General features: G+C 29.7%; 2 protein-coding genes across 2 annotated transcripts; both read right to left on the bottom strand.

Moving 5' to 3' along the window:
- Positions 1–1,931: 1,931 nt before the first annotated feature.
- LOC114166290 (patatin-2-Kuras 1-like) lies at positions 1,932–4,161 on the bottom strand. The gene is made up of 7 exons (XM_085668049.1): positions 3,955–4,161; positions 3,671–3,855; positions 3,405–3,558; positions 3,158–3,328; positions 2,816–3,058; positions 2,489–2,652; positions 1,932–2,259 (listed from the first exon to the last, which is right to left on the bottom strand). The coding sequence occupies exons 1-7, from the start codon at positions 4,132–4,134 to the stop codon at positions 2,112–2,114; spliced, it is 1,245 nt and encodes a 414-aa protein (XP_085524175.1). The 5' UTR covers positions 4,135–4,161; the 3' UTR covers positions 1,932–2,111.
- Positions 4,162–8,288: 4,127 nt separating this feature from the next.
- LOC114166297 (patatin-17-like) lies at positions 8,289–10,221 on the bottom strand. The gene is made up of 7 exons (XM_028051012.2): positions 10,000–10,221; positions 9,726–9,910; positions 9,456–9,609; positions 9,214–9,384; positions 8,875–9,117; positions 8,584–8,753; positions 8,289–8,461 (listed from the first exon to the last, which is right to left on the bottom strand). Exons 1-7 carry the CDS (start codon positions 10,177–10,179, stop codon positions 8,350–8,352), a joined length of 1,215 nt encoding a protein of 404 aa, XP_027906813.2. The 5' UTR covers positions 10,180–10,221; the 3' UTR covers positions 8,289–8,349.
- Positions 10,222–13,591: the final 3,370 nt, after the last annotated feature.

Here is a 13,591-nt window from a genome sequence, read left to right as displayed (position 1 = left end):
AGTTAAATTATTTTAGTGGGTCAACCCCACTTTGGCTTTGATCCTAACCCATTTGAGAGGGCTGAGTTTTTTTTCTTACCCCTTCATTTGGAGACGCCCTCAAATGAGGACTTAATAAAAAGTAAACTAGGATTGACCTATGGACCATTGACCAAATTGACACCTCTACTTATAATTGCAATTGGAACTAGAAGTATTTAATTTTAGGTTAAATTACTCTTTTGGTCCCTATATTTGTCATAAAGTTTTAATTTGATCCTCAAATTTTTCGTTATCTCAATTTTGTCCTCATTTTCTTAAAAATGACTCAATTTGGTCTTCACTGTTAACTTTGACCAGACAGTGTTAAAGTCAACGCCACGTGTCAATTTCTAATTCTTTTAAATTTTTTGAATTTTTAAAATTTGTTTTCTATTTTTTTTAATATTTTACATGTGTCACTTCACAGTTGTGTCATGTGTCAAAATTGTTAATTTTTGACACATGGAACAACGGTAAAGTGACACATGTAAAAATTAAAAAAATTAAAAAAAATAATATTAAAAATATTAAAAAAATTCAAAAAAACCAGAAACTGACACGTGACGTTGACTTTAATACCGTTTGGTCAAAATTAACGGTAATGACCAAATTGAGTCGTTTTTAAGAAAATAAGGACCAAATTGAGACAACGAAAAACTTGAAGACCAAACTGAAATTTCATGACAAATAAATGGATCAAAAGAGTAATTTAACCTTAATTTTATTATGAATTGCTTATATAAAAACATAGAAAATAATACATCTATACAGACATTGTAAAACTAAAACTGAACTAAGATTAAACTTCACATACTCTAAAAACTGGCTGTAATACCAATTATTATAACTGAAAAAGTATTATACTTATGAAATCTTAAAGTTATAGATTTTAATAATTAAATGTCATTATAAATAAAATTTCTAACCATCTAAATAGTCGTCAAAACTATGTCAAAAGTCGTTTGTGGCAACAAAAGTTTATATGCTGGTATTGTTGTTTGAAAGTAAGAAAAAAAAAATATTAGGAGTTAATAACTATCACAAAATTACTTTTATTTGTATATATTTAACCATATTTTGACAATAAAAAACTACTACAAAAATATATCATATTTTATTATCATTTAACGCTAATTAAAAGTTTAAAATAATAAAAAACTGTTTAATATATATATATATATATATATATATATATATATATGTTTTGGAATATAATTTTTTTTAAGGAAGTGCTTCGGAAAATAATTCGAGATCAAAAATATCATCCGGAATACTCATTTTGAAAGGTTTTTTCTTACATTTCTAATTATATTTTCCGATGTCATTTTTTGGATCAGAAAACACCTTCCCAAACATCCAAGTTTGAAAACATTAATAGTGAATTGTAGGGATTTTTATTATATTTTTAATGAGGATATATAGTTTGGGAAGTAAAACTTTTATGGGAGTGTAGAAAGAAAAACAGGTAGGTGCAGGAAAAAGTATCTTTCTTTAGTAAGTTGTATTTCAGCCCAAACTCATTTGGATTGGGTCTGAAAGAATTAGATAGTCCTTATACCATTAAGGCTTCTTCAACCTTCTTCACATTCTCATCTTTTCCACCCCCATTCCTTTCACCACCTACATTTCACTGATTTCATTGCACAGATTTCTAAAACTGTTATATTTGAATTGTTATTTCGAAATTTGTTTAAGGGAATCCCTCGAATTTCGAAATCCGATTTTGTTAATTTTTCTTTTTTGAAGTTTAATTCATTGGTATGTTGGCAATGGCATTAATATGTTTAATTGAAGATATTTATGTTAGGTATAAGAATAGTTTTGTTTAATTTCAGGCATCATTTCTAATATATTCTTTTGAGAATAATTTAAAATTTAAATTAAAAATCTAAAGTAGAACTGACAAGGAAAAAAAAAAAAGCAATAATTTCTTTAATTAAAACTGATATAAGTTAACCTTGTTTTTACAATACGGAGATACTTGGAATCTTCTTATTCATGGTTCTTGCTGGCTGTAAGAGTTGCATAGAACTCACATATATGGCTTCAACCTTATTCTGTAGATAGTACAACAACTCATACAAATCACATTACATAACTTTGTTCTTTTGAAATGCCCAATTTGCTTCAGTTTTGTCTGAAGGAACCCTAATAGTTTCAAGAAATGGTCTTCCTCCTTTTTCCATGGATTTTTGTTTCAGACGATGCTGTCTTTCTCCATACAAAATATCAGCAATGCTTCATATTCCCAAAAAAAAATAGAATTAGATATTATATATATATATATATATATATATATATATATATATATATATATATATATATATATATATATATATCTGAACCTTAAAATGTAGCATAAACGAGGCCTCAATCACCGTAGGTTTTACCTATTAAAATTGATGTATAACCCTAACTAAAATGACTGATAGAGTAAATTAAAAGATTATTGTTCATTTTTCTCTACCTGTCAAGTGCTTCAGCATTTGTTTTCACGCCTTCTTCTATAGCGAAAGTGCCCAAATTTATCTTCTTAACTTTTTCAACTAAAAGTGCTTTCCCAGTCAATTGAAGAGCTTCCATGTTTAGTTTTGCAACATTGGTCATGCTAGGGAATAAAAGAGTGTATTCCTGAAATTGATTACTTGATTAGTCAATTATTCACCATTCAAACCAATAAATTATTTCTAGGAAATATTAGTATGTATTATAAGATTTGTTTAGTTTGTGAAGTTTAATTATTCTTTGTCAGAGAAAGATGAAAACCTATTACTAAATAAAAAGAAATGTATACCTGAATTCGAAGGTAGTTAATGGTAGGTTTTCGGAAGAGTGAACCGTGATAGTATTCATTCATTGAGGTTGTTGCACGATCAAGAAAAAGGGCTCCAGGAACAGTCCAATTCTGAGGTGGCCATGTGGCAGCCGAGGCAACATCATACATCTCCACAGTTGGTATGGTTCCAGTTCCCAAAGACAACACAAGTATTTCGGAATAGTTATTGTATCGTACTACTTCATCCACGGTTGTTTCTGTCTGATCAAATTAAGCTTCATATTATTAATACAAGTATTCATAAATCATAATTTACATGCAATTTTGTCATATATGTAATGAATAGGTAAATTAATTTACCGGATTCCCATTCACTAGATTTTCATTAAGCATACTCAAGTCCGCACCACTAATCAAATTGAAGTCAACACCATCGTTCTCAAAAGAGTAGGGTGGCAGAAGAGAGGGTGCTGCTGAAGCCGATATGCTTATATCAGACATCAAGGCATTGAAGTAGGGAAACTTCTCAACCTACATCACCAAAACTTTTATGTTGATATTTTTTCTTCAGTAAAGAAAATTATAATATATGCTATATGCTGCTAACCTTGTAGTTTGAGAATATAACTGGCTTTTTTGTCTTGATGTCGAAAGTTGGGATGACAACATTGGTCAGTGTCTGACTAAGTCGTGTATCCTTCAACAGTTCACGAGTTATGTTGTGTAAAAACTCCCCATCGAACCTGGAACCGTTTCCAGGTCTGCATGTCGGTTGTTTCATCATAACAGACACAAAGAAAAACATGTTATTATTAGTTGCTGCTAAACGTTGATATTGATGATGTTCTATGAATATTAATGGTGTTATTATACCTAGATGAATTGAATACATGAGGGCCATTTTGTTTGTAGAAGTCTACAATTTGTGAAGGAGTAAAAGCAGCACGAGTAGGATCATGAGGGCTTGGTGTGGCTAACAAAGCTGTTATGAGTGCACCAGTGCCACTCCCTCCTTTCACATCAAAGAAATGTGCTAAATCTGCATTTGGATCCCTAGCCTGCAACTCAACAACAAATTCAAGTTAACCACGTAAACATTCATTCATTCATGTTATTTCAATACATATATGCAGAGTATATGAAGAATAAGAATGAACCTTAAGAGCCTGATCTAAGTGATCAAGAACTGTTGCCGGAATAATCCCTCTGATACCACCACCATCAATGCTCAGAATAGTTAATACGTTTCCTTTGTCAGATGGATGCAGTTTCTGGGTACTGAACCCACCAATCACTTGCCCAGCAAACAACAAAACAAAGAAAACCAAATGACCCATTAATTGCTTCACTAGGTAGTAGAGAAGTAGTTGAGAGAGTTGTGTGATTTGTGCTGAAATGTAAAGGCTATTTATAGATTTTTTTTTTTGCAGGATGCATGCATGCACCTTTATTGAACAAATGTTATTTTATGCATGATAATGGCGCTGCTCATTGCTTACATAAGCTGCAGAGTTTTAAATGGTTCCAAAAGGACAGGATAATACAATAAAATCCACAGTACATATATTTTAATGAAGAATGAGTAAAACGTTCCTGTCCATTATTTAATAAAAACTGGTTTAAGCGTTCATGTCCTGTTAATATTTTAGAATATTATTGAAGGAGGGAAGCGACAATGATGTACAAACTTATTAGTTTAGTATGAGACTATGATTTTATTTTTTGAATAAAATTTGAAAATATATATAATTTTATATTATAATTTAAAAAAGATATATTTATGTTAATAGTAAATTATAAATTATATTATTAAATTATAAAATTATAAAATAATAAATTAATAAATTGACAAGAGGCGACAACTAAGTAGGTGACACAACAATATAATAACTACATCATCCATTTAACAGTCCTATCATCAAGTTAACAAAATACACTATAAAGATTTATGAAAGACTTAATTGAAAATTTACAAATTTAACAGAGATTTAAAATATAATTAAGCCTAAATATTGAAAATAAATAATATTTTTGCAATTAAATATTAAAATAAAGAGGACTAACATATCTTAAGTCAACACTTACCTTATTCTTAAATTCTTTAGAGTTAGAGTCTCATGAGTTGATAATAAGTTATATATTTGTGAATATTTAAGAAAGAAAGGTCATTTATCATTATAATCTGTATGCATTCTTAAGAAGAAATGTGAATCTTAAATTGATTTTAATTTTAATGTTCAGATTTTAAGATGATAACAATAATCTTAGACTGAGGTGATTGATCGAATCCACATTGTGTTGGGTTAAATTGAGCTCATATTATATATAGTCGAGTTGAACCCACAAAAGGTCAAGTTGAGTTGGGTGCCCTTAGACTGAGGTGACTTGGACACATATCAAATTGAGTTGAATATAGTCATTCTAGCCCAATCAAAACAAGTCAAGTTGGACCCATGTTATACCCAGCCGAGTTGTGTTCACATCAAACCTAATATAGTTGGGTCCAAGTTAGATTGAGTCAAGTTAAGTCTAGGTTAGGCTGAGTCAAGTCGGCTCACCTTAGGTTTTGTTGAGTCAGGTTTATCTCTACCCAAGTCTATTTATGCCTACCTTAGGCTTAATTCCACACTTCACCAGTGCAGGAAGGGGATTTGGCCATAGTTATTTTTAACATTCTGTCCTAGTTCTAGAACCGAGGCTTTTAATGCCGAGGCCATAAAAGGCCAACATTTGGCCTTAGTTGTGCAAACCGAAGCAGAAATACAACCTGCAGCTTTTAAAACCCTAGCCACCATCTTCTTCACGCTGTCGCCACATGCAGATTTGTTGACCACCGCAACCTCGTCGGAGCACAACAAACACGAACCATGCACAACACCTTCTTCCTTGCGAATTGTGCAGAGCCTCGCACCACCATGACAGTGCCACTACTTCGTGAGCTCACATCGTGATTGCATTTTGATTACAGTTCATCCCCGCCCTAGTTGATTCAACCACCATGGAATCACTTACACCTTGAAACATAATCTCGACGCTCATAGAAACCCTAATCGCGCCACCAAGCACTTGCAATGAGAAAAGAAAGCAGTGGCGCATCATCGGAGCAAAATGCACAACCGTGAGTCTTGTGTCGCTCCTCTCACCTTCATGAATCAACCACGATGTCATCACGAACTACTCTACACATCTACGTCAAAGTAAGAAAGCACGAGGCTATAGTAGGAACGAGTGACAAAGACGCTTTGGTGGTTTTGAATCACGCATCAGAGGTTCAATTTGGGGATGAAGAGGAACAATGTTGAAATTTGCAATTTGGGTACCTAAATAAGATGTATGGAGTCAGTTCAATTAATAATCGAGGCCTAAAGTGGATATTGCCTCAGCCATGTTCTACCCGAGGCTAAAAACTCTACTGCCAATGGCATTTTTAAAATTTTGAGGAACTTTTATGCCATATAGGCTTTGGTTGCCTTTTAACTAAAACAGAAAAGCCCCTACAGGCTTTGGTTGCCTTTTGACCGAGGCAGGAAAGTTTGAAAAATTGCAAAAATACCATCGCGTCCTTATAGGCTTTGGTTTCGTTATAATTGAGACTTATAATGCGATGTAAAACCACAAAATTGCCCTAGTGCTTGGCTCAAAATAAGTCTAGCACACCTCTAGCTACGTTGCATTAGGCCTACGTCGAGTTGAGACAAGTCATATCCGCATCAAGCCAAATCAAGTTAAATCAAGTTAGAGTCACGGCAAAGTGATTCGTGATAGGCGCACATTAAATTGTGTAGAGTCAGCCGTTTGCCTTAGTCAACTTGGACCACCTTTGACCAAGTTAAGTTAGGACTACCTCGAGTGAGTTAGGTCTAACCCACCTCGAGTTGAGTTAGTTTCAATCCACTTCGGTCAAAAGTTAGATCGGTTCACCATGGGCCAAGTAAGGTCGAATCCACTTTGGACCAATCGGTTTGAACAACCTCAAACCAAGTTAATTTCAAATTTTTTTTTATATGTATTCGGTCTTAGTATCTAAGTTACACATATGTTTTCCTTTTAATAAGTTCAATACGGGATTCCTTAGAGTATTAAAGGTTATTCCAACTCAATTGCATCTTAATAGCCGGTCTTCCGTGATGACGTTTAGTCCAATTGGTCGATCATTTCATTTAAAAGTCAATCCCCAAATTTTCCTACAAATTATAGTATTCGTCTAGATAGTGTGATAAGTAGTCGTTGTTAAGTCAAACCCACTAACAAATATATATATATATATATATATATATATATATATATATATATATATATATATATATATATATATATATATTCTATTTTTTTCATATAATATAATAAAGGATAAAAAAAATAAAGAAAGAAATAAATTTAAAAATAAGTAATCTTTTAACAAAATAAATCAAAAAAATCAAAATCTAAAAAGAAAAAATATATATTTATATGTACCGGTCCGGCATTGGTTCATATATATATATATATATATATATATATATATATATATATATATATATATATATATATATATATATATATATATATATATATATATATATATATATATATATATATATATATATATATATATATATATATATATATACTCAAAATCGGTTTATATATCCGATACGGTTCCAGTATATATTCATGTAAATTGTTTTATTTTTTTTCTTTTTTTCTGTTAATTATTTTAAAACTTATTTGTTTTCAATTTTTTAATAATAATTTTTGAAATAAAAGAAATACTAATATATATTATGTTTTCTAATTTTTTTCATTTAATATATTAAAAATAAATAAAATTAAAAAATAATTAATTTTGGAACAAATTAAATTAATTAAAAAATTAAAATTATATATATATATATATATATATATATATATATATATATATTTTTTTTTTAAAAATCCTATAAGTACATATTACGGATTTCGGTATTTGATAATTTTTTTGGCTGAATTTCAAAATTTGATAATTTAATTTATCAGATTTCGAAATGCAGTTGGATAATTTTATTAATCGGATTTCGAGAAAAACTATTGATGTTGTTCTACGATGTCGTAGCGGAAATCGCAATAGATGGTGAAAAAAAAAAAAACCGCAGGAATGAAAAAGAACACAATGTTAGCAAAAGGAGGGGGGCAACACCGAAGGAAGCATAAACATAAAACGGTTGAAGTTCAAATTTGGAGGAAGAAAAGCAAAAGGGATCGAAGAAAGGGTCAGGAAGAGCTTCACTGGAACCCACAAAGTCCACAAGACACACAACGCATCATTCATAATCACACAAACATCTTATATTCTTTAGAATACAGGAAAACAAAAAGTAATAACTTCTTAATTAGAAGAACTGACATAGAGTTAACCTTCTTTTTACAATAGATATGGTTGGTAAATTAATTATTCATGGTTCTTGCTGGCTATAAGAGTTGCACATAACTCACATGTATGCCTTCAGCCTTATTCTGTAGATAGTACAACAAGCATGGATAACTAAAACAAACTCATACAAATCAAATCACATAACTTTCTTCTTTAGAAATGCTCAATTAGCTTCACTTTTGTCTGCAGGAACCCTAAGAAATGGTCTTCCTCCTTTTTCCATAGATTTCTGTTTTAGACGATGCTGTCTTTCTCCATACAAAATATCAGCAAGCCTTCAAAACAACATATAACATTAATTTCCCATAAAAATAGAATTAGATTTATGTGTAACCACGGAAACCTAACTAAAATTAATAATTGAGTAAATTAAAAGATTATTGTTCATTTTTTCCACCTGTCAAGAGCCTCAGCATTTGTTCCTACGCCTTCTTCTACACAGAAAGTGTCCAAATTGATCTTCTTTACTTTTTCTTCTAAAAGTTCTTTCCCAGCCTCTTCAAGACCCTCCATGTTTTCTTTTGCAACATTAATCATGTCTGTGAGAGCAGGATCCAATTCGTATTCCTGTCATCCATTACTAGATTAGTCAATTATTCACAGAATTCAAACCAATAAATAATTTTTAAGAAAGTGTTACGGAAAGATGAAAATCTATTACGACCATTAAATAAAAAGAAACGTATACCTGAATTCTAAGGTAGTTAATGGTAGGTTTTCGGAAGAGTGAACCATGATAGTATTCATTCATGGAGGTTGTTGCACGATCAAGAAAAATGATCAAAGGAATAAGCCATGTTTGATTGCTCCATGTGGCAGCCATTTCAACATTGAAAATCTGCTGAGTTTCTGGTGTTCCAGTTCCCAAAGACAAAACAACTATTTTGGAATACTTCTTGTGTCGTAGTACTTCACTCACTGTTGCTCCAGTCTGATCAACAGTATAAGTATATATAAGTATCCATGCATCATAATTTACATCTAGTTAATTTCATCATATTTGTAATCAACAGCGAAATTAATTTACCGGATTCCCATTCACTAGATCATTACTAATCATACTCAAGTCCGCACCACTAATCAAATTGAAGTCAACACCATCATTCTCAAAATAGTAGGGTGGAAGAAGAGTGGGTGCTGCTGAAGCCGATATGCTTATATCAGACATCAAGGCATTGAAGTAGGGATACCTCTCAACCTACATCACCAAATTATATTAGTTTTTTGCTTTCAGTAAAGAAAAATATAATATATGCATATGCTGCTAACCTTGTAGTTTGAGAATATAACCGGCTTTTGTGTCTTGATGTCGAAAGTTGGGATGACAACATTGGTCAATGTTTGACTAAGTCGTGTATCCTTCAACACTTGACGAGTTATGTCATGTAAAAACTCCCCATCGAATTGTGGACCGTTTCCAGGTCTGCATGTTGGTTGTTTCAATATCACAAACACAAAACGAAAGCATGTTATTATGAGTTGTGGTTAATTGTTCATATTGATGATGTTCTGAGAATATTAATTCTGTTGTTATTATACCTAGATGAATTGAATACATGAGGGCCATTTAGTTTGTAGAAGTCTACAATTTGTGCAGGAGTAAAGGCAGCACGATTAGGATCATCAGGGCTTGCGGTGGCTAACATAGCTGTTATGAGTGCACCAGTGCCACTTCCTCCTATCACATCAAAATAATGTGCTAAATCTGCATTCGGATCCTTAGCCTGCAACTCAACCAAACTCAAGTTAATCACACAAACATTCATGCCATTTCAATACATATATGCAGAGTATATAAAGAATAAGAATGAACCTTAAGAGCCTGATCTAAGTGATCAAGAACTGTTGCCGGAATAATCCCTCTGATACCACCACCATCAATGCTCAGAATAGTTAATGTGTTTCCATTGTCAGATGGAGGCAGTTTCTGGGTACTCAATCCACCAATCAGTTGCCCCGCAAAGATCAAAACAAAGAAAACCAAATGAGCCATTAATTGCTTCACAAGGTAGTTTAGAAAGTAGTGAGAGAATTGTGTGATTTGTGCTCAAATGCAGAGGCTATTTATAGAAATGTTTTTGCAGGATACATGCATGCACCGTGATTAAACAAATGTTATTTTATGCATGATAATGGCGCTGCTCATTGCTTACATAAGCTGCAGAGTTTTAAATGGTTCCAAAAGGACAGGATAATACAATAAAATCCACAGTCATATTACATATATTTTAATGAAGAATGAGTAAAACGTTCCTGTCCATTATTTAATAAAAACTGGTTTAAGCGTTCATGTCCTGTTAATATTTTAGAATATTATTGAAGGAGGGAAGCGACAATGATGTACAAACTTATTAGTTTAGTATGAGACTATGATTTTATTTTTTGAATAAAATTTGAAAATATATATAATTTTATATTATAATTTAAAAAAGATATATTTATGTTAATAGTAAATTATAAATTATATTATTAAATTATAAAATTTTAAAATAATAAATTAGTAAATTGACAAGAGGCGACAACTAAGTAGGTGACACAACAATATAATAACTACATCATCCATTTAACAGTCTTATCATCAAGTTAACAAAATACACTATAAAGATTTATGAAAGACTTAATTGAAAATTTACAAATTTAACAGAAATTTAAAATATAATTAAGCCTAAATATTGAAAATAAATAATATTTTTGCAATTAAATATTAAAATAAAGAGGACTAACATATCTTAAGTCAACACTTACCTTATTCTTAAATTCTTTAGAGTTAGAGTCTCATGAGTTGATAATAAGTTATATATTTGTGAATATTTAAGAAAGAAAGGTCATTTATCATTATAATCTGTATGCATTCTTAAGAAGAAATGTGAATCTTAAATTGATTTTAATTTTAATGTTCAGATTTTAAGATGATAACAATAATCTTATTTGGAAAAATTTTATACAACCAAGTATTTTCTGTTAGTACTGTACTAACAACAGTAAATATGTGTCATGTGTCACTTCGTGATTTTTTTAATTATTTTAAAAAGAAATGTTGTTACATGTTAACCTGATATTGTGCCACGTGAAAATGATAATGTGACGTGGTAGAGACTGAGCTACGTGTTACTATCATGTCATATGTCGTTATCATGCTAGGTGTCATTTTCTCTGTCTCAATTTAATCCCTATATTTTTTTTTTGTCTCCATCTTTTCCAAATTTAAACAATTTCCTTCCTCTCCAATTTGAAACCAAATTTAGTTTTCATATAAATGATATGCAAATTTTTTTATTAAAATTGATATTATTATTAAATATTTTTAACAAGATTAAGTATATTTAAATTTATATTTTACATTGAATTTTATTTAATTTTTTTAAAGTTGTTGATAGAAAATAATTTTAATAGAAAAAAAATTCAAAATTAATTTCAATCTACAAATATGTTAAACTTGTTTATCAATTGAATTTCATGAAATATAATGAATTTATCAACTTTTTCATCTCTTTTAAAAATTTTATTTTACAATGAACTATATTTGTATTGATATTTTATTACATTATATTTTAATATTGTTTTTTATTTGAATTTCTATTTCAAATAATTATATATTTTTAAAATGTGTAAAATTAACTTATTTATAAATAAATGTTTGAGTTGGTTTAACAATAACAATCATATAAATTCAAATATAAAATTTAGAATAATTTTAAACAATTTTATAACACACAAATTTAAAATTTGAAACTTTTTTATATAAAGTTGAATGTGAAATATAATTTTAAGTAAAATTAATTTTGTTAAAAATATATAATAGAAATATTAATTTTAATAAAAATATTTGTATAACGTATAAATAGAAATTAAATTTTGTTTCAGAAGGACGAAATTGTTCAAATTAAAAAAAAGACTAAATAGAGACTAAATAAAAATGGAATGACCAAATTGAGACGAGACAATGACACGTGGTAATACCATTGTTAGGTTACATTGTTACTGTCGCATGGTACAACATCAACGTGACATGTGGTAAATTTTTTATGTTCTTAAAAATTAAAAATTAAAAATAAAGAAAATTTTAAAAAAATTAAGTAAAAAAAAACATGAACTGACACGTGAAATTTAAGTTAAAATATATCAAATGGTGTAAATTGTTGGAGATCGCAAACACATACACACGTGAGCAATTGCAAGACGAAAGTAAAGTAACAAGAGCACAAAGAATTCACATGATTCGGTCAAAATGACCTACTTCCACAACGGCTACACTCGATGATATTTTTGATTGAGAAATCAAGTTTACAATAATATGAGTATTTATAAAAATAAAACAAGTAATTTGACCAGGCTTAATAAACCATTCAGACTCCCCATACTCAACATAAATCATTTAAGTGCTATCATGGAACGCATTTAAAACGTCAACTATATTTAATAAAATTTAGTTCAAATGACTAAATTCACGTATTTCTAAATTTAGAAAATTAAATTGATTAAAATTTCGAATATAGACTCATTCCAATTTTCACATAAAATTAAAATTAAGGGATAAAAACATATTTAATCATTAATTAAACCTACAACTTTCCTATTGGGAGGTAAATTCACGATCTGTCCTTTCTAACTTTACCAAACTTCAACATTTCTACACCCAAAAAAAGTAACGAACATAATCAAGAAATACATCACTACTAAAAATTCTCATATTACATGGAAATTTTCTTGCAAATTTGTTAAAAAAACTTGCAAGAAAAAAAATTTTCATGCTATTTTTTTAAGAATTTTAATTGGTAGGTAATTCCTTTGTAGATAATTATTTTCTACAAAATTATAAAATTTGCAAGTATTTCTTACAAAATTTATTGTGAAAAGTGTTTTATACAAAATATTTTATAAAAAAATTGGCAACAATTTCCTGCAAATTTTTTTCATAACAAATTTTATAAATATTTCCTAAAAAAAAATTAAAACAAAATTGATAGAAAATATGAGTGTTTTTAGTAGTACATCTAAAATTCCGCAGCTAATTTTGTCAATATTAATGCATATTTTTTTTCGGGGATACATGCAAGTATACCATTATTAAACGAATGTATCAGACTCAAATATTTATGCATTATAATTTTCTTCATGGTTCATATAATAATCTCGAGAGCTTTCTACATATATGGTTCCAAATGAAAGGAAAGATAAAAAAAAAAAAAAAAAAAGTACCGTTCATCTTCTTCTGTATATTTTAATGAAGAATGCGTAAGCCTGTTTTGTCCACTTCAATTAGAATCGCATAAATAGATTAGAGATAAGCATTAGAAGTTGATTCACATGATAAATTTAGACTGATAGAAACATTTAAAAAACAGTTTGTTATTATTATATGTTTTGTTCCTTCAACGATGATGCCATGCAAAAGAAATCATATT

Source organism: Vigna unguiculata, chromosome 10 (assembly GCF_037176805.1).
Source record: "Vigna unguiculata cultivar grain cowpea cultivar isolate G323 ecotype 2 chromosome 10, ASM3717680v1, whole genome shotgun sequence".
Lineage (NCBI taxonomy): Eukaryota > Viridiplantae > Streptophyta > Magnoliopsida > Fabales > Fabaceae > Vigna > Vigna unguiculata.
Note: the sequence above shows the minus strand (reverse complement) of the source record. Positions and strands in the feature narration are given on the sequence as shown.